The sequence below is a fragment of the Homalodisca vitripennis genome, chromosome 2, assembly GCF_021130785.1.
Source record: "Homalodisca vitripennis isolate AUS2020 chromosome 2, UT_GWSS_2.1, whole genome shotgun sequence".
NCBI classification, from domain to species: domain Eukaryota; kingdom Metazoa; phylum Arthropoda; class Insecta; order Hemiptera; family Cicadellidae; genus Homalodisca; species Homalodisca vitripennis.
The window spans coordinates 110,850,712-110,873,569 of record NC_060208.1 but is presented as its reverse complement, the minus strand read 5'-3'; the positions used below and the strand labels follow the sequence as shown (position 1 = coordinate 110,873,569).

Here is a 22,858-nt window from a genome sequence, read left to right as displayed (position 1 = left end):
TCAGTTAGAGAGCCGTGACTGTATCCACTAGTCTACGGAGAGTTAAAAAGTTTGAATTTATATATTTGATTATGATTTAACTCAAAAATTTTAACATAAATGCTATATTTTTAGTTGAAAAGAAATAGAGCGATAAATTATTTTAAAATAAATGCTCTTGGGGGAGGGGGGCAAATTCTGTTTATCCTCCCGATTTCGTGAGTACTTTGTACCAGGACCGGTGGTAAACGTGCAAAGTATCTGTATCATAAAATTACCTGTAACAGTAACTTGCACCGGGTACTTTTTGGTTTGCGGTAACTTGTACTCTCGAGACAGATGAATACTCGGTACAAAGTACCTTTTGGAGTAGTCAGGACGTAATCAGTTGTTACAGCAGTGAGTGAGTTGCCGAACTCTGAGCAGTGATGTACTGTGTTAGTTTGTCATTCGTTGTCACTATGACAAGGAGGCTTGTTGCGGCAGAGGAGTAGAACTAACTAAGATAAACTCACTACACTAGTGGAGGTAACCTTAGATTAACCGGCGTCAGATGTTGCTCACTAACATATGTCGTGAGCAATTCACAATTTCACGATCCCCGTCACGTAAAATACGATGTTTCGAGATTAATTTGTTTCTTGATTCAAGAAGCTATCAAATTATGTTTTGATTTTATAAGTTCTTGGAGACGGAAAAATTATTTTTGAAATTTTCCTGGTTCTCAGAAAAATTCCCGGCTTATTCCCGGTTGGGTGGCCACCCTGTGTGTTTTATTATAAAAATGAATGAACTAAGTTGATCTAGTGCAATAAGAAATGTGTTAGAGGAACTAAATGAACTATCAGACATTGAAAGTCATAGTAACACTTCCGATTGACACTAACCTTGTTGAATGTCTTAATGATAGTGAGAATGTATATGTTGATTTTCTTTGTTATATTTTGTAAACTGAACAAAATTTTGAGACATGAAAGTGAAATAAGACTACATGTTACAATATATGAATAATATATAATCTGTCAGACATTAGTTATTTTTTTAAGTGTGACTATTTTTAATGTTTTACATTCAGTGAGTATTTTAAAGATGTGAACCTATAAGATGTATATATTATTGTGATCATTATTACTGATGGCGAGAGAAAAGAAGAGACCTGGATTCTGGCCTATCTGAAATTTGCAGGCGTTACTACTAGTATGTTGCCGCGCCCTGTTTCGTAATTCCATTATTGTTTCACTGTTCCATTGCTAGGATAAACAATTCGCAGGGTTGGCTGTGGGGCGAAGCGCCTGAAATTACCGGGCGGCAACACACTAGTACACAGCTGTGCGCCGGCACGGGCCAGGTCTCTTCTTTTCTCTCGCCAACAGTATCTACAATTTGTATATGGTATAGTATTTTTATTTTCATAACTTTGGTGAAATGATATCTGAACTCAAAGTGAAAAAAATTTAAAAAATCCGGTGTTCCGGATACCCCCCAGAGAAGATTTCTGGTTGCACCACTGATGATTAAGACTGATTTAATTTACTAATGATTAAAAGTTATATAAGTGTCAGTAAGTAATCTTTTATGCATGAAAATAAAAACATATAAACTCATCTTTCATACTATTAAGGCTTGAAACAGTTTTGAACATCCAATTTGGAACAAGATTCTAATGCAAATCTTGTTGATTACTGCTGTCCAAAACATTTCCCCTTATAATGTTAAAGTAAATAATTAAATTTAATGTTTTTTAGTAAACTAACTGGTTGAATATTGCTTATTTACAAAACCGTATTAATATCAATAATTTTAATGTTTTTTTTGAAGCTGTAAATATCAAATAAGAGAGAATGATTTCAGGTTATAAAATTCTATAAAGATTTATTTGTGATTTATCAGATTCTATAAAATAAAATATTTGAATCTCTAAAATTAGATAATCAATATAATGAAAAATTATGATATCTTGGAATTATACTTTTATTATTTTTTTAACTTTATTTTTTGATAATTTTAACTTGGAATCAAAAGATCTAACTCGAAGGACAATGAAAGTTCTATGTAATTGACTATATTGAGAGTACTGCTGAACAGCATATTGGATGTAGGCTGAGTGTGTGTAATAGATAAAAACTAAACTTCAACAAGAAGAGCATTTACACTTTGTCTACAAGACTTAGTTGAAAAGTAAAGATATGAGGTGCGGTAAAATATAACCAGATTGGTATTGGCGGAAACACAGAACGAACCCAATAAGGCTGAATATTCTATGGCCCCTCATGTGAATCCCCTTTTCTCTAGTTTCGTTTAGCTCCAGTATTCCAACTAAAGTGCTAGTTATTAACAGTCATTCGTTTAGTGGCTCTGCCAGAACTAATCCAGTTATTTTCTAGCCACACCTCATACACTTTTTTAAAGCTAAAAGAAAGTAATCATTGTTGAGTTGGCACTGTTGCTTGAAGGAGTGACAGTAATAGTGGAGACGAATTTTCTGCACTAGATCTATAGAAATATGCTACAATGTATCACAAACTGTTGTTTACACAATATTTTGTAATTGTTTACTATATTAGACACTTGTTGATGGCAAAGATTCTCACTAATCAACTTAAAACAACCCAAACTGAAGTGGACTAGCTTATCTTGAGTATATTTTGATGAAAATTTAAAAGTGTCTTGATCTTTATAATCACGAAAGATGAGATATTGCCCTTTGATGCAGTGATGACACAATTATTGTCTGTAAAACATTCAATATAAGATAAAAAGTTAAATTTACAGTGATTAAACTAGGGGTAAACAACACTTTTCTATGAAATTCTCAAAGTATAACAAACAGTAAAGATTGCTGATTAATGGAATCTACATGTTGCATGGAAATGCTCATTCCCTCGTGCAACAACTGAATTTTCGGAACATTTTTGATGGGATGTTATTTTGCTTAGAATGATATACAAGACAAGTTTTTCAACAATTTTTATCTCACCAGCTTTTATGGAATGAGATTTTTATTTGAGGGAATTCAATAATTTATTCTTAGGAACATAAAATATACTATCTTAACAGAAACAAGGTAAAAATAAGTTAAATTTTAGGATAAAATATAGTGTTTTGTCCAATCATTGGAATACCAAACTTTGAGAAAGCCTCATATCTTAATATTTTTAATACACCTTATAAACTACTGTTTTCTATATACTACTTTCTAATACAATAATTTCATAAAAGTGATTTGTCAATGTTAGTTGTATTATATTAAAAAAGAATATTTTCACAACTTTCTTGTGTTCAAGTTAGCTGAAAAAAGAATTTGTAATAAAACATAAATATTATATTTTGTAAGAAACTTGTGTAAATATAGAGAATGTTTCAAAGTCAAATATTATTCACATTGAAATAACTTCTGAAAATCTATTCTTAAGATAAAATTTATATATTTTCTCCCAGTAGACATATGAACTAAAATACAATGAACTTAAACAATAGGTTTTAAAACACCATGCACTTTTTAAATAGTAACAATAAATACGTGTCAAATTCTTTTAAAATTTCTGTGTTATGTCCTTACTTGTTGTTAAAGCTATCTTGACCAAAAGAAGTATCTTAGAAAGAACCTGTCAAGAGTTTTAAAATTTCCCCACAAAAAATTTAAACATTGTTTCAAGTTAGAGATAACATACTTTATAAGTATTTTGTTGATGATGAGAATAGATTTTTATATCACAACTTTTTTGAAGTTTTTAGTTAAAAAAAGATATAAATCTAGATTACAATGTGTTAATAAATAAGGTACGTCTTACAGAAGGACACACAGTTTTGTCCTTTGCACACAGGTGTGGACATACGCACTAAAGGTTGCGTTTTCATGGACGGTTCATGGGCATACTGCAGAATTGGAGTAAAACTATACCAATGAATTTGTTACAAAACTGTTTAAAACTTCTATACTTATGAATAATAATTTAAAGAATATAAATGAGAAGGCTCTAAAAATGACAATGTTATCACACAAAAAGTGTTATATATGGTTCATGCTGTTTGTGACAGAAGGGTTAAAACTAATTTTTAGACACAAATAACTTATTATGACAATACTCTAGAACTATGTTATAACTTACTTCCTAACTTCGCTAGCATAGTCGGTACCACGTTCCAGCAGGTGGTCGACACTGTCTTTGATGGCTTCATGTTTGGCCTTCGAAGCAACTCCAAATACTACAGTGTCCTCTACGGTCTTGGAGAGCTGGGCGACAGCTTGGCCCTGCACACAACATCCATTAGCTGACCACAAACTCAGGCCTTGTGTAGAATTTCAGGGTCAAAAGTTGAAATAAGTAACCAGGGACAAGTTTAGCGTAAAGTTTGAGAAGGGAGGGAAGGGAAATTTCACTACTGAGGGATCTGGGGGTTGTTGAATACCGTCCATGGAATGGGAATCCGGATATTTTTAAATAAAAACACATCTTAAAACACATTTTGGAGTCTAAAATGTACTTTTATATGAAACAAGAACTAAAGAGGTGTCACATGACCCCAAATAACATCCTGAATGCAAAGAAAATTTTTAATATGATACATCAGACATAGCCCCTCCCCAACATTGTCTTAATCTGATGCTAATAAAAAATAAACATCCAATCCTCCATCCATTGTTAATTACATTATTTTGTATATTAACACTAGACTGTGAGGCTTAAAATTAAGTACATAACTGAAACTCTAATATGTGAGGGAGGCAAGAATTATGATATTCTCTTTGTGTGTAAAAGTTTTGAACATATAGTATTAGTATGAAAAAGATGTATTCAATAGGTTTGTCCAGAAAATCATGACGTTTTATTAGGCATGAATATATTTTTTAGCATTCTTCCCACTCTTGGGTACATTTCTTAAACTTATCTTCTGGAATAAATAATATTTCCTGTAATTGCCTCCTATCTTGTTCAATTTCAGGAACAAGACTAGTATTATTTTGACTACTGCCCTGTATTACAGTAAGGCTGATGAACTAGTTTTGATGTGACAGAGAACCTAGTTTACTACTATCCTGGCTGTCCTAAAGTTAGTACATGACTTATGCTGCAGTGTAGGTTTAAATATGTGATGTTTGTATTAAACTATTTTTTATCATATAATTATATGTTTATTAGTTTAACATACTTTAAACCGACCATTAGACAACTCGATAATAGGCTTGAAACCATAGGCTTCTTACCATTTTTCGCCAGATAGTCAGTCTGTTTATGGTTAGCTGATACTTATTTACTTCTCTTTAGAGTGATGGTTTTTAAGGGTGTCAAGGTAAGAAAAAATTATCTGAGAAAAATATAATTTCATATTTTTAATACCTTCCCATTTTTACCACTAACAAAACTAGCACATCTGGCGAAAAATAATCTCTTTCTTAGAGGAAAATCATGTACCGGTATAGACTTTTAGAAAACCAGGTTGTGTGCTTATACAGTGAAGATTGGCGTGTATAAATTATATTATGTAATTTACTAAACAAACAGAAACAGGTGCCAATTTTCTATGAAGACTTGAAGATGACACAATTTCACAGACACTCTTTTTTTCTTTATTGATAACATCACAGTATATGTCACAGGAGGGATTATTTTAAGGAAAAATAACTTTCAATAAATCAGGCTTATTTTATAAGACGTCTTCAGACTTGTAAAATAATTTTGGCTTATTTAATTTGTTATTCCACATATAATTTCGAAAAAATATTACTTTTTAAAAATCAAAACCTAAATGTGTTTATTTTTTTAGTTGTTATATAGCTAGGTTTTACAATAAAGTCAAGTTTGTAGATATACATTGCTTGTGACATATATTTTCTGTCATTAATTAATATTCGCAAGTCTTCAGCAATGTATGAATGGAAATCAAATAATAAATGTTGAGGTATTGTGTTTTTCAGATAATGGCACTATTAGAAATATGAAACTCAATAAATAAATCAATTTTATTCACACTAACAAAATTGTCACATTTACTAGATAAACGTAGATCATTAAAACAGAGAAAAGAGATCTAGTAGGAAGTCGATTTCAGGGTCTGACATAACAGTAGCAGCGTGAAATTCATTGGCTTTGCTTTCTCCGTTACAAGAAGAGACGAATTGGATCACAATTGAGCTGCTTTCATCACAATTTACCTCAATTTTGCAGATAACTTACATTGAAATATGAAATTGGTTTGAGACATTCTTAAGTAAAGATAATTTGGTGTGTTAAAACTTGTGTATGAAATAATTAGTTTGACTGTAACTAATTTAAAAAAGAATGTTACATAAAGAAATGTGAGACCCTATTATTACAAACAATGTAGGATAGTAACAACATGTAAATTGATCTTTTTTGTCGATAAATCTTACAAATGAAACATTCTTTAAATACGTTTATCTCAATAACACGTGAAGAACTAAATAAATTTGCATTACTCATGTGAGCAAAAAACCTGAAAATGTTAAAAGAATTCTTAAAATGTTTATGCAAGTTATTTCATTACTAAATAACATATATAATTAATATCAAACATTCCTACAAGTTGTTCCATATTACTTAAATTATTTGTTGATTACAGTAAAATTAAATGGTTTTTAAATATTTTTAAAACAGTAACTCACTGGTTTTCCGCTCAGGACAATTATAGTATTAGCAGATGGGGACTGCGACTGGAGAGCCAGGTAATCGCATCACATGCTCACACACACACACACACACCTCCACACTCACGAGCGCAGAGGGTTGGGACAAGCCCAGCGCGCTGGGTACTTCAATAACATCTTGGATTTAAGACTAAGCAATACTCTTTTAACAATTTCAGTGTATTAAACGTTGTTTAGTTTTTTCTCATTTACGATGTAAACTATATATACAGTGCAGGATTTGAGACCACCAATACACCGTACGGAAACTTTGATTGGAGGACTAGTCAAACATACAACATCATTTTTAGAATTGTAGAAGTTGTAGGTCAATTTGGTGTGTCACTGAACTGTACTCTTAGCTGTATGGAAGATGCTTGCTGACTCATCCTGCTTCTCTCTGCACACTAGTTCAGCCACTGTCACAGTCATAATAACCTTACAGTCAGTGTTCGCACTACATACGTTGCATCAGCTTTAAAAATTGTTGCGCAGTAACAAAAAGAAACTACGCTAAAGAAAGTGTGTGTTTGAAAACTGTATTAAAAAAGAAAGAGGTGAGAATTTTCCTCAATGGATTAAATATGGGTTGCAGCATACAGTGAAATAGTGAAATAAGGCCTGTGTGAATATCATAAACCACATAAGTAATAATGAGAAAACACACTGTACAGGAAATAATCAAATCAACCAGTAAATTTGTGATCATCATTGATGAATTAACAACTTGGTGCCAAAATAAAATCTGATTTTGTATATTAGAGTTTCCATATAATGTTTGGGTATGAAATGTCAACTGAATCATTAACCATGACCACCAGTGCCCTATAGGCCCGGTACTATCCAAACTCGCTAAAGCCTATTTCTACACATTTACAATACTTTCGCTCTGTACTGCCCTTAGTTTTCATGTAAACTGAATTATTTCTTTTTTATTTTGTAGCTTTTTTAGATTGGCTATAATTTAGCGTAAATTAAAAGTGCATTATGTATAACATATTTGGCAATTACATAGTAATTACTACAAAAAAAGAAATTTACATAAAATAATAACTGTAGGACATATTTTAACTTGATAAAGAAGTTTTATCTTATATTCTTTACAAAATTACAGAACTTTTTTGAAAAATAAACTGACAAGAAATTCTATAAATAAGCATTAACATTACACAAAGATACATTATTTTACAAGTGTTACTTTACAATATCACATAAGTTTGGAATGACTTACTTTAAATGCTTTAAAATTAATAAAGGTAGTCTTTATTTACTTCAAAAAACACAAATCAATCAAAACAAAGTTAAAAGCTTGGAAAAGTTTAAAATATGTTTTTCCTATAGGGCTGATCAACTGGATTGGATGTTTTGACACAAACTCAGCAGTCCGATCAGTTGATCAGTTGGACTTGGATGTTGGGCCCAAAGGGTTCATTAAAAATATAAATCAAAATTGAGATTGCTAAGATAATTTTGTTCACTGTCAAGTAATGGTGGTCATAATAATGTGTAAAAATATCTTTCAATATTACATACACCTATACACCTGGTATTCCACAGTACCGAAACCTTTTTCCTTACAAATCAGATATTTTTGACAAGTGTACAATAACATCACACTAATACAAGTGAAAAAGTGTACATACATTCATAACTGGTTTTAACAAAATCCTGTAACATGGTGAGGTTTTGCTTATTAACGTCTACTCTGTTATAAACCAAGATCCCCTACAAATCATTCATTCATATAGAATGAAACCTCCCTTCTCCATTCTGGAACTGAACTCACCACTCCACCGCCGGCAGAGTGCACGAGAACACTCTTGCCAGGAGACAGGCCTCCCAACTCGAAGAGCAGGATGTACGCGACGATGTAGTTCATGGTGAGTGCCGCAGCGTCAAGGAAGCTGAGGTCATCGGGCAGCGGGTACACAAACTGCTGCGGAACCGTGACCAGCTCGGCCCACGCTCGGTACTCTGGCAGAGCTACAACCCTGTCTCCCACCTGTAGACAGACCACTTGCATAACATGTAATACCACAACAACTATAATAAAGGATTCTCAGTAAATACAGCTTACTCATGAGAAAAAGATTGAGTTACTAAGAGCACAACACAATCGATGACATCAATTTATTGAGTTGATGAGACTGAAAAACGATACTGCCATAAGAAATCCTCTTTTGACATAAGTGCTCAGTAAACCTGAAATTAAAACAACCAAATCCACTAAGTGTTTATTCTGTTTGACCCCAAGGCATTCATGCCCATTTATCATACTGGAACCGATGATAAGGTGGCCTCTGTTCCAGCCATAATTTAGTTTCTTTGGAGGCTCCTCTTATCTCTTGTAATCAGGCCATCCAGCTTTCTTGGAATAGCCAGCCATCAAGTGTCAGACACAGTCGATATATGGAACGGTCTTGGACCCGTGGCCTACATAGGCACAATCAAGTCATACATTATCTTGTCTCGTCTTCCTCACTGAAGGTTACTTTCCTTTTTTGCATTCATTTGAATACAGTACTGCTTGTGTTATCATATGAATTTCATTGCGTGTGCAAAAACTATGCTTATTTATTCTATATAAAAGTATAAGTAATTTATATGTACACCAAATCCATGCTAACTAAATTATTAATGTGAGAATAAACGTTATTATATCACTTTATTATTCTTGTATAAAAATAATATTCTATATATTTAATATCAGCATTTTGCTTGAATACATAGAAACAAAATGTTTCTAACGTTGATATTTTTTAGAAAATCAACTAAAATAATCTTTGTAGGAGAAAACAGTTGAGAACATTTACATTTACCTCCCAAAAAAGTATATATATATATATATATATATATCTTTATATATATATATATATATATCTTTATATATATATATTATGTTGCAACTCACAAAACACTAATACAAATAAAACATATATTTTATTTACAATCAAAGACAATATCTAAAATATTTTTATGTACAGGAAACAAACATAAAAAATAAAATACTGAAACTTGTCATTTTTCTATGTATTTTGGTTGAATTCTCTGTGTTTAAAGTAATGTTGCAGTTTTTATTTGGTGTGTAAACACTGCTTTTTAGTGTTTCAGAGAGATTACTTTTTATTCGGTAACCAAAAGTAATACTTTGGAAAAACACAGTTGACGCATATGACAAGTGCCTTTGAAATGGTAGATTGAAAAGGTTTGACCAATTATAATATTATTAAAGGATGGTACTGTATTTTTGAATGAAATTTAATAACCAATAATCACTCCTCTTCCTTCTTTCATTCTCACTTTACCATTTTTTTCACACATCAAAATGCTTCTGGCGTAGAAGAAAATTATTTTCGATTTGTTATTTTCGCTTTAGTTTTAATAGTTGATGGAGTAATACTTATACGATTTATATCATATTATCTTTAAAGATAACAAGATACATATTTCCTATGTATCATTGCAGGATAGTGAATACTAGTAATACTATGTAGACTTTAAACAACGATAAAGGAACAATATAAAAATACAACGAAATAATATAAAATTACCAATTTAAGAGAAATTGCAAATCTGTTTGAAAGTTAATTGCTGGAATTAGTTGAAATATTTGTCTAAATTTATATAGAGAATATAAACAAGAAAAATCAACTATAACGACAGTATTCCCCGCATATATTAATCTGTGTTATGTCTAGAAACGAAAACGTTACTTCTTTCCAACCTTACAATCAAGGAACATCAAATATTTACAAATATTTAACTTATGTAGATTAGAGTTGAGGAATTACTCCAGCCGTTCCATTATGACCTGAATCAATAATCGATGGTCGTCACGAGTGGAACATTAATAATAGCTAGCAGGCGAGTCGCAGTAAGTAGAAACATTCCTGGAATGATAAGTTGCTGCTTGTTCATGAGGGAGTCTAGTCAGAGTCAGCTGACTGTTATCAAGGACTGCCTGTGAGTCACTAGACAGGAATGTCATCCTCGGCACTGCTGCACTTCCAAGAATACAAATTACTCCACATCCTTACTGGTCTTAACAGGCTACATCATGGTAATGTTCTAGTATTAGAAATTTAAAATTAATATTTTACGGCATACATATGTACAAACTAGTGAGGCGGATTAACCATAATATTTTACACTTTATTTAAATATTTTGACTTTATTTTCTATTATTTGATAAAAGAAAACTCACAATATTATCCAATATTTTATTTGAACCATCCTTTTATGCATATATTAATATTTATTTTATTTTACTTTTAACTAAACAAATCAAGTATTAAGCTTTATTGAGCTGAAAATGGTTTTAAATTGTAAAATATTTATACTATTTCAAATTGTTGATTATCACCTGACGATAGCATCTTTGATGTCAAAAGGTCTCGTGTGAAATAATAAAATTATTGGATAACTGCGAGTTTTCTTTTATAAAATAATAGAAAATAGTTTTTTTCCAATAAGAAGAGCTCATCCTTTAATGAAATTCTGACTTAACTCTCATTATTTGTAAAGTGTGTTCGAAAAACCAATAATAATTCCTACTTAAATGTCACAATAATTTGTAACGTCATCAAATACGACTTACAAACTAGTCCACGAGAAAAAAACGAAAATAAATTCTAAAAATCTAAGCCCTAAAAGTAAAAAAGTCATAACTATTCTGAGATTATACTCTGATCAGCTAGCCATGACTCCTTATCTGCCCAAGCGCGCACCAACACTACTAATAATACTATATTTGGCGGCTCATTCGCCATTGTATATGTTCCCAATGTGCAGTGGCCACAGATGTTCATAATTTTTTTAAACATTTCTTTTATAACATGGGTAATCTTTATTACAAAAATAGCTGTATCCGCAGCTTAGCACGCAATCTACAAAATAGAAGGGCGCAGCCTTCTTAGTGAAGTATGATGGGATATGATCCATCATATCACATGCTAGTATTTAATATGAGTAAACAAATGTATTTGTCGCAGTAGAACTTCAGCTGTTCGGTCAGTTAAATTTGGATTATGTTTTGTAAACAGTATCATTATTTTTCTAAATTATAAAACATTCCAGTAAAATGTTCCTTCATAAAAACCTTCCTTGGACTTCAAAGAATATTTTTTCTAATGATTAGGTGGATTGCTCCAGCCGTTCCCGAGATTAACGCTCAACAACACATTTAGCGATTCATTTATATAATAGATAACGAAAATTATACGACGTATTCAATTTATAAAAAATAGATAAATTGACATTTAAGTGGGAAGAGCTACATTAAAACCATTATTCCACAGTTTATCAAGGAACATGTATTCATGTTTCGACTCTCTAACTTTATTTTCCTTTGGTTGACTTATTTAATAAAATTATTTAAATATATTAACAAACTAAAAGAATTAAGTATATCTTGTCCCCTTTGGTCGTAGTTGATGACTCAGAGCAGCCATGAGTCGGGTTAGGCCAACCATACTCTGTGTGTAGGGTATATGTAATGGTATAAGATCCATAATACTCCAGAAGCCACAAGTGTCAGTTTTCAAGTTGGATTTGTTCTGAGATTAGACATTAGCAATTAAGTATATCTTGTCCCCTTTGGTCGTAGTTGATGACTCAGAGCAGCCATGAGTCGGGTTAGGCCAACCATACTCTGTGTGTAGGGTATATGTAATGGTATAAGATCCATAATACTCCAGAAGCCACAAGTGTCAGTTTTCAAGTTGGATTTGTTCTTAGACATTAGCAATTCTAATGATGTAAGAAATACTTATTAAAACTGAAACTCCTGTGTCCTATCACGACTGTTATACATATTCTGAACAAATGTGAGCATCCTGAAACTCAAGAACTCACTATTTGTTTATATCAAGTAATGGCAAGGAAATACTTCGTTCAAATACAGTAATTTGTGGTATAGCACACAATCATTTCCTTGTCTGCAGCAAAATAAACTGTGCCAAATAAAGATTCCAAATATAAAATATACCCGAATAAAATCTAACCACCAACCAACCATATTTTAGGAAACGATAACTCGAGATTGCAAACTTCATTACAATGTTTCATAACTTAAAATACAAGTAGCTCATCCTAGTGTAATTTCGTGTAAATAATCTCCAAAAATAAAACATAGTTAATAATAATTACTAAACAAAATTAATAGTTCTTCGTTACACAATAATAAACAAATATTGAAGCCCACCAATGAATTAGGTAAACGGTCTGTAAGAACAATATCGCTTGGCGGTCACCCACTGAAGGACAACCACACACGTTATCTAATGATAGTACGGAGATTACACACTAGAACTATTGGCACTAAGCTACGAATAGACTACATATAAAGTATGAAGGTCACCTTAAACTTCTCTACACCCTCCCCAACTTGCTCCACCTCACCAGCGCACTCGAACCCCAGGATGAAAGGTGTCTTGGGCAGAGAGTCGATCACGCCTTGCCTCACCATCAGGTCTTGAAAGTTTAGGCCACTGTAACACCACCATTAGGTTTTATTGAAAGAAGTCACACATTCTCTTGAGTATAATATTAAACGATAATTATTTTTATTAGTTCCATAACACTGGAACAGTACATGTTGGTTTTTTTCTACCAATTTATTAGTCACCTAATATTTTTTCTACACTGGTGCAACATTATCCAAAATGTGTTAGAGTTGCTTTATTAATCAGTTAGTTTCACTACATCGTCATATTAACTGTTTTCAACTCCCGTTTCGCCCTACTGTTTGCAATAAACTTCACCCTTTCCCCATCCCGAGTACTGTGGATGAGTAAGTGTAGAAACGCGAGAGGGGGACGGAGACATTTAAACTGTACAGTCGACTCTCCTCATCTCTGTGGAGATGCGCGTGTGCGTCCCGCCGATCACTTGCAGCATCTCCACAACACCCCACGGCGAGACAGTGCATAGATATCCGTGGGAATAGGATACACGATTTCAATAAATTTAGATCTGAAATTAACTCGTAATTAACCACAGCCCAATGCTGGAATGTTTTAGTTTAGTGGTAATAATATGGTAAATATTAGAGACCAAGATACAGAAAGTGGAAGATAAATATTACAATAAACATAAAAACTACTCGCCACTAGATCAAGTCTCAACTCAAGACCGGTTATGAATTGGCACAGGCTATGACTGTCGCTATTAAGTAATTTTCCAAGTCGTAATATATTCTTGCTGTACTTGCTCAACCATTATATGTTAACATACTGTTGTATCAACGGAAAAAATACCCTAATCATGTATTAAAGTATCTTGTTCCATATGCCAAAAATATTTGAAATTCAATGGTCATTTTAATGAATTATTAGTAAAATGATAAAAATATTCTATTACCGAAGGATATTCTTATATGGCAGTGGTCAAGAAGCGAAAGCAGACGGTCAGACTGGCAAAGGGTGACCGCAATAACAGGAGGATTACAGAACAATTTTGATCATGCAACGAGCAATCTATAATTTTAAGGGGTAAAAGGCAAATTGTGTTGTCGAGAAATGCAATCTGCCGAGATAAATTTAGACGTCTCTAATATAGATAGTTGTACCAAAAGTAACAGTAAGTAACTTATGAAGTGAAATTAAAGTGCAGAATTTTTTAGGGCTATGTTCTTAAAAAATATACGATAAAAATTCTAACAGAGATTATATTTAAACACCTCTACTTTCCTTGCTGTTATACAAACTTGTACGAGTGTTGGTAAGATATTCCCTTCATGGGCGAAATATTTCGTTCTAACAGTCTACACACAAACATACTACCTCAACTCACCCTTCCTAGAACTCTCCGGAGCAATTAAATGTATAAAACAAAATTATGAATTCTCTAGCAGACGGGTTCACTCTCCACTAAACCGGTCGGTTAGCACTATATCACACTAGTTCTTAGTAGTCTCGGGGTTGGATCGCTAAACTGGTCCGACATATATCACACTAGTTCTTAGTGGTCTCAGGACGATCGCTAAACTGGTCCGAAATATATCACACTAGTTCTTAGGAGTCTCAGGACGATCGCTAAACTGGTCCGAAATATATCACACTAGTTCTTAGGAGTCTCAGGACGATCGCTAAACTGGTCCGAAATATATCACACTAGTTCTTAGGAGTCTCAGGACGATCGCTAAACTGGTCCGAAATATATCACAATAGTTCTTAGTGGTCTCAGGGTTGGATCGCTAAACTGGTCCGAAATATATCACAATAGTTCTTAGTGGTCTCAGGGTTGGATCGCTAAACTGGTCCGAAATATATCACACTAGTTCTTAGTAGTCTCAGGGTTGCATCGCTAAACTGGTCCGAACTATAGCACACTAGTTCTTAGTAGTCTCAGGGTCGGATCGCTAAACTGGTCCGAACTATAGCACACTAGTTCTTAGTAGTCTCAGAGTTGGATCGCTAAACTGGTCCGAACTACAGCACACTAGTTCTTAGCAGTCTCAGGGTTGGATCGCGTAACTGGTCGGAACTATATTACATTAGTTATTAGCAATCTCAGGGTTGAAAAGAACTAAGTTTTGAAAATATATTATTATTAAGTCAGCTTGTGTTTGTTTTATTCTGTTTTGTTTCTTGAGATTTGAAAATGTATGTGGTTCTGATTGCAGACAGAAGAATGCATGAAGCTTAATGGATATAAAGTTATTAGTGGAATATTTTCCTAAAAGAAAACTTTGTTTTTTCTAACAGTTTGGGGGATATCGGCGTTCCGGGCCCTCTTCCTAAAACACAATATTTATTTCTATTCAATGACTCATATGGAAAGGTGCATGAACTTGTTATCATTAGCGTACTGTAATTGTCGAGACCTTCACATTTAACGAATACTGTTAAAGGCTAGCCAATTAACCTTGAATTTAACTAGACGTTCATAACTCGCAGACAATGTGTCTGAGTCATAAAGCCACCAACACAAATCTTGTAAGGGCAATAAACTTTTGTAGTACGACTTTAATACCAGGTTTGTGTCCCAACTTTTGTGAACTGTAATTTATAACACTAACGTGTTCGTAGGTATAAATACTCGTATACAACCATTCGCACATCTCAAGGTGCAGACCACATTAACTCTAACAAACGTGACATTAGGAAAAATGTAGTCAGTAAAAAAAGGAAAATAGTGACACACTAAAATCATGTGAGGAAAATTACATTAATATTACATTCAGACATGCCACACAAACTCTAAAAAGTAAATTTTATTAAATTTAATGAATGTAACAAAGTTCTATTGTATTACAATAAAATAATATAAATACAAGACAATAAGAATGAGAATTATTTACACCTTATTTAGCACAGGAATATTTGGGAGTAATACGCGGGACCGGATATGTTTTCTTGGTTGCCGACAACACAGAATCGAAGGTTTAAGAAAGATTTAACTCATAATTATTAAAAACTTAACTTATTTAAATTTGATTATTTATTGTAAATTGTTGAGAGTGCAGAAAAGTATATGTTTGCAAGTGTATATTCCCTCCCAAAAAGAACAACTGGTACAGATACCTATGAATTATGTGGATGCTACACTACCTTGAAACCACACAAAATGTACAAATATATATGAGTACATATTTCTGAAATGAGAGTTTTTAAAAGGTTTATTTTTATCTTGTAGGGTCTTAACCTAATTAAAAACCTTATATGGTTGCAATGTACCTCTTTTATTTATAACATTCAATTGAACTGTCTATTGTGAAATAACCGAGAATATGTAAAAATATAAAAGGCCACCATAACTAAGCTTTCAACTCTAAGGATATGGCTTACAAACATGTTCATGGACACATTCCTGCTAGGTTTTCTGTGATCAGAAAATTATTGTGATGATAGTTTATTGGGCTGTTTGTTACCTTGTGTTTGTTTAGTTTGTGAACGAACAAATATTGAAAAAATTGGCCAAAATTAGAAGCGTAAAAAACAATTTTTGTACATGACAATTCTGAGTAATTCACAAACATGTTTTTAGTTTTTGTCTTCGACGCTTATTAATTTAGACATAACTAATCAATTTAGCAACGTTGAACAACGCGGCTGTTACCTTTATACCTTAAGAGGAATTGGAAAATTTCTAGGAATGAATAACACGAGTATATGGGGAAGGGAAGTACACTCTTTTCTATAACATACGTATTTCCTATGGCTATTGAAATTGGCAGATTTCTATGACATCCATATAATAGCGTACATACGAGTAAACAATCAATGAAATGAAAGCTTTTGCTAATAATAGTAATAATCTTTATTCCATCAAGAACAATAAATAAATTGAAAGGTGCTGAAAGTTTACACTGTATTAGAACCCCACTTGCAGTGAACATCTTATTATAATGTGTATTAATAATGATATAACAACTATAATGTTAACGTAGCCATTTGTGAGAATACATTGTGATTTTTTAGAAGAATACAGTTGTTTATCTTAAAATGTATGAGTATTGGTTTACTTTCTAACAACATTACGCATAGACTAAGAAATGCAAGCAAATTATATTGTTTCATTAGCACACGTCTAACTTTGACACTTTCGTCACTGAAAGGTGTTATGAAAAGCTTGTGTAGGGGACATTTCACAATACCCAGCCAATTAAAGTTCATACTCGAAATAATTCTTTACTGCAGTCTGAAGAAAGATTTAATTCATAATGACCTCAACTAAAATATCAACACCGAAGAGAAAACAGTCAACTCTTTGATGTAACGCACAAGGCAAAGATTATAATAACCGCGATATCTTGATTAAAACGAAGAACTGCTAAGTATATCTACACCCACCCTAGGATCTGAGAGAATATCGTTCTACAACATCTACACAGGACTGTGGACCATTATGGGCGAGCTCTAGAGGTTATGTAGGGCTATAAGTAGAGCCTGAATCAATCCCGACTGAGCAGGAAGTGGCATGGAGTGAATAGCACAATTATATAGAGGACAATAGCCCCAACCCTCGTCTCAGCCGGTCTGTTGCTTGTTATTCAATTACCATTTACTTCCAATAATATCTTCTCGACAAGTGCCGCCACAATCTTCTCGGATTAAAATATTAAGTAACAATTATCAGTCCTGAGAAACAACGTGTCCTGGAATTGTACTGCAAGGCGATTATGAATCGAGGATCGGTGTAGTGGATGAATGAGGAATACCGTTGTTATCAGCTCAGTACTTGGACCACGAGGTTTGTTATTCTTAAACTTACGCGGGCGGTGTCATGAATTTATTAGTCTAGTATCTCTATTACATTGCGTCTAACACAATAAAATATAGATTAATATCTTGATTTTACATTTAATTTCAAGAGATAAATCTGCCTCGCTGAGGAAACCATCTTCAGTCAACAGATGGTGCGTCAAAACTGCTAGTAAACACATCCGCTTATACGGCTGTGTTGAACGGGGTCTAACTATCGTCGATGGAAGCTTGACGAATACGGTCAATATGGCGTAAGAACGATCAATAGCTTATTTATTACATACTGCCTAACATGTTTCGACGCAGTTTCAACGGAACACGTGAATGGCAGTCACGACGTTCTTGCTATTGTGCTATGGTGTGTGCTCCTCAAACCCAACTTTCCCCTTCATTGGCCTGGGCATCTATCCATTGCCGTCGATTGAGTTATTGCAGATAAATAAACCTGGTAACCAGATTCCAACAGATCCTATTTTAAAACTACCCTCAAAATTCTACCCTAAAGTGGAGTAGTAACAAAAAGACATCGCCGCTAATCGAAACAAAAAATAATAATATCCTGCTTTTGTTGTTACATCTCTTCGAGGATTAATACAAAACTAATCTGCAACGCATATTAAACGTTTTCAATATTTATAGCCTAAGACTGTAAGGAAGAATTACTTTAGTATTATACCATCAAAGTTTTATACGAGTCGTCTCTGTCATGCTAATAGAACAACTGAAATCTCTTGTAACACAATGGGGTGGACGTTCTCAGGGGGAAGGACACTAAACTAGAATAACGAGTCGTCTGTGTCATGCCAATATAACAGCTGACATCTCTTGTATTACGTAATAAATATATATATTAAGTTGTGAAGGCAGCTAGCAATCATCATGAGACAAACACATTCCTGTATGTAACACAATGGGGTGGACGTTCTCAGGGGGAAGGACACTAAACTAGAATAACGAGTCGTCTGTGTCATGCCAATATAACAGCTGACATCTCTTGTATTACGTAATAAATATATATTAAGTTGTGAAGGCAGCTAGCAATCATCATGAGACAAACACATTCCTGTATGTAACACAATGGGGTGGACGTTCTCAGGGGGAAGGACACTAAACTAGAATAACGAGTCGTCTGTGTCATGTCAATATAACAGCTGACATCTCTTGTATTACGTAATAAATATATATTAAGTTGTGAAGGCAGCTAGCAATCATCATGAGACAAACACATTCCTGTATGTAACACAATGGGGTGGACGTTCTCAGGGGAAAGGACACTAAACTAGAATAACGAGTCGTCTGTGTCATGTCATTATAACAGCTGACATCTCTTGTATTACGTAATAAATATATATTAAGTTGTGAAGGCAGCTAGCAATCATCATGAGACAAACACATTCCTGTATGTAACACAATGGGGTGGACGTTCTCAGGGGGAAGGACACTAAACTAGAATAACGAGTCTTCTGTTTTATGCCAATATACTCGTAACAACTGACTTCTCTTGTATTACATTGTTTCATCAAGTTTCTGAATACGTCCTTTTTAATTAATAAAAACTTGCGATATTAAATGGCTAACGAGGTTGGGAAATTTCGTGAAGTGGTTATTCACCTAAACACAGAAGCTCTTTATATTTGGCGCCATAGGTAGTCTGAATTGAATCAACATGGTGGAATTATCGATATAAAAACTGCTTTTTGTTTATATATTATGTGGTTCGAATATCTAATTGATGACAACGATAATGTTCATTTCGGGTCTTGTTCCTTACGGATTTACGTAACTAGTTGTTCAGTGGCCTCTGTAAGGCACAATAAGGAAAGTTTGAAACAGAGGTATTACAGTGAACTGTAACTGAGATTAAGTTAACGAGGTATTATTTTTAGCGTGAGTGCTGGTCATTGATATATTTACGAACGAAAACGGATACGAGTCAACATAACAACTATAAATTGATAGCTCGTTGACTAAATGGATTTGTATTATCAAGTTAACCGCCATGTGCCAGGTTATAATACTGTATAACCTCCACATGAAATGAGCGCTTGCTCCGGCCATAGCCAGTCGTATTAATAATAATCAGCTGATCGTAGGTTATGGTGTGCCTGAATAGTAACAAGTGGAATTAGATAAAGTATGCTTTTTTGGGTTAATAATATTCATATTCATCATACTTAGTTCTACACGCATAAAAATTCTGCATTACTACTACATAGCCTACTGTTGTATTTTTTAAGCTTTTATTTTCCACTGATAGGAGAACTGCCCAGGTCATAGAAAGAAATAAAAACTAATTTAAGAAGGATAACATTGCAAAAGTTTTACCACCAATTTAATTTGTTGCTTTATCTATCCCATGCTATTTTGTTGTTTTGTTGTACGTTCCCATGCAAGACATAAAAATGTCTTCGGATGGAATGATTGAAGTTTTTAAGTTCATTTGCTTGTGGTTAAAACAGTCTTTACATGCCATAACAAGTTCTACTTCAACATGTTCGTTCTTAACCGGTTTACTCTTGTTCACCTATTATCGGGGAGATCTTATCTTATCTGTACGTTATGCCTCGACTTGATGTATTACTGCTTTTTAAAATGAAACAAACCACATTCTGAATATTGTGAATTGGGTTATCATTCTTTTACTCGTGTTACGAAATACAAACTAATTTCATCTTCTTCGCTTCAAAGAAGTGATGCGAGAGACACAGACCAGTGAGCCGGCAAGGGTTGGTGACGTCATTGATGAGCTGGAAGCTGGAAGGTCAGATATTATCGAGGTCAGAGATTAGATCCAATAAGCGGGATGGCACATAAATCTAGATATCCGTTCCCGTTCCTTTCTCAACTTGTCCATGGCCACCGATTACGGCTATCAACTGATAACAGATAAATGTTATAATTATGATTATTATTAAAGTGCTTCGACTACAAATATCTACACACATTTCAGTTTTCACTGAAGGATAAAATAACCTATGTTTCTTCTTCATATAACAAATTCTACACAATATTAATATTATAAACACTTAAATAGGAAATTAAAATCATTGAATTGAAGTTCTGTGCATTAAAAAGCACTCATCAAATAGTTTGTAGTTCACATAATATATGAGAGTTTTAAGAAGTTATAATCTTACACCAGGTTAATTTAATTTATCCATGAGAGGTGTATAAAACCAGAATCAATTTGTATTGTTAGGCATACAACTTAGATTTTCGTGAAATCCACAGAAAAATTCTCCTGGGAAAGAAATCAACAGTAGGCAACACCATTTTTTATTTAGTATGGTATAAATTTATGGTAAAAAATCAAACTTTATATTATTTACAGTTTTATATATTGAGTTTAAAAACTTCAAACCACGCCTGAAACTTACATAAATTCAATATTAAATCAGCGTCAGCCACCGAGAAAGATCTTACATACAGATTAAACTCAAAAAGCCCTTAAAATGGCAATATTAAATCTCTGTATCTGTTTGACTGACGACGATATATATATATATATATATATATATATATATATATATATATTATATATATATATCCAGCACTAGCTGGCTGGATTTTTCCACTCTTTCAGGAATTTGGTCCAATCGATTTCATGAACAAATATTTATATGCTGTGTGCTTATACAGTGTAAATTGGCTTTCTCCTCAAATACATGAAAATAGATACTAGTATGTCGGCTTCAACCACAGAGAAATACCATTATTATATCAGAAGCTATGGCTTCAGAATAATGTAATAGGCATTCTCCGTATTCCGTAGTTTAAGTGGCGGCACCCAGGTGATGAATGATTCACCCCTTGTTTGAAAACCTGGTAAATATTCAAAACCTGGTAATTGATTTGACCTAACTTCCGCCAAAATGTATCATCAGTTTTACTGTAATCATATTTTGGGAACTCCGTATTTTGTAAGTTATTGACTTGTTCTTGGCAGCGCCCATGCCAATGTGGGACACCTTATAGAGGAACATGCGCCATCGTCGAAGACGATCTTGCCCGTGTAAGTAGCCTAAAGATTCATGTAAAGTTCTAAGTGTACAACTCGTTCATGTTCTGATACTTGAACCAGACAATGTCATACATTTTACGTGTTGAGGTCAAAAAATAGGCGTCGTATCGATCTCTAAAAAAAGGTAAAGATAACAGTCCCAATCCAACGACCACAAAGCACGATTGGGGCCAAGAATGCCGCGTGACACGAGAAGACTGGCCTGATTCATCTTTTACTCGATGTTATTCGATGTCAAATGCTGGTAAATTTGAGAAACAATTTTATATTTATATCAGGCAACCCTCCCACTAGTTAACTGGTATAAACCGCCTCATTTACTACCTACAGTTAGTATAACAGGGGCGTAACCAGGGGTTTTTCCATTCAGGGCCCACAATCATGTTCAGGCGATGTGAGAATTGAGGCAATATAACTTGTAAAAATAAGCGTAACATAAAAGTTTTATTTTTGTGTACGTTTTAAAGATTTTTTGATCTAAGAGCTACCAGTTTCTTAGCATGATGCATTATTTTAACATTTTTACTTGCAGATTATTTGTTGAGTCCTTGGACACTTTTCCAGACAGGATTTGGCAATGACATACAATACTTCAATTATTATTAAAAAACCTGATCTTATATTACGTTGCCCTGAAGGTTAGGTTACTACAGAAAAGTATATATTGTAATAATCGAATACTCCTTAACAGAGCATACTCTATTGCACTGTTGTAACTCTGATAAAGATTTATAACAGATATCATAACACTGCTGTAATATTGACACAGATTTATAAAAAAAATACTAATGTATTATCGTAATAAGGATAGACACAAATTCGTAACAATTTTTCATCGGTGTAATATCAATAATGTAATATCAATATACTCAAAGTGTAGAATATTAATTCCCTTTATTTAACTGGCTTTAAGACTCCAAATGAAGGGTTCGTTAATCTCTTAGCAAACAGAAATCTACATAATTTATTCAGTTCGTATTACTCAAACAATAACAGCTCCTTTTA

The 22,858-nt window shown here is 33.4% G+C and overlaps 1 protein-coding gene across 1 annotated transcript in view; it reads right to left on the bottom strand.

Moving 5' to 3' along the window:
* LOC124354598 (synaptic vesicle membrane protein VAT-1 homolog-like) overlaps nt 1-22,858 on the bottom strand; it is a 65,192-nt gene that overhangs the window by 15,379 nt on the left and 26,955 nt on the right. Inside the window, exons 2-4 of the mRNA XM_046805177.1 lie at nt 12,984-13,113; nt 8,412-8,627; nt 4,089-4,231 (exon numbers count right to left, since the gene is read on the bottom strand). Of these exons, the coding sequence (XP_046661133.1) occupies nt 4,089-4,231; nt 8,412-8,627; nt 12,984-13,113 (489 nt within the window). The remainder of the gene's footprint in view (nt 1-4,088; nt 4,232-8,411; nt 8,628-12,983; nt 13,114-22,858) is intronic.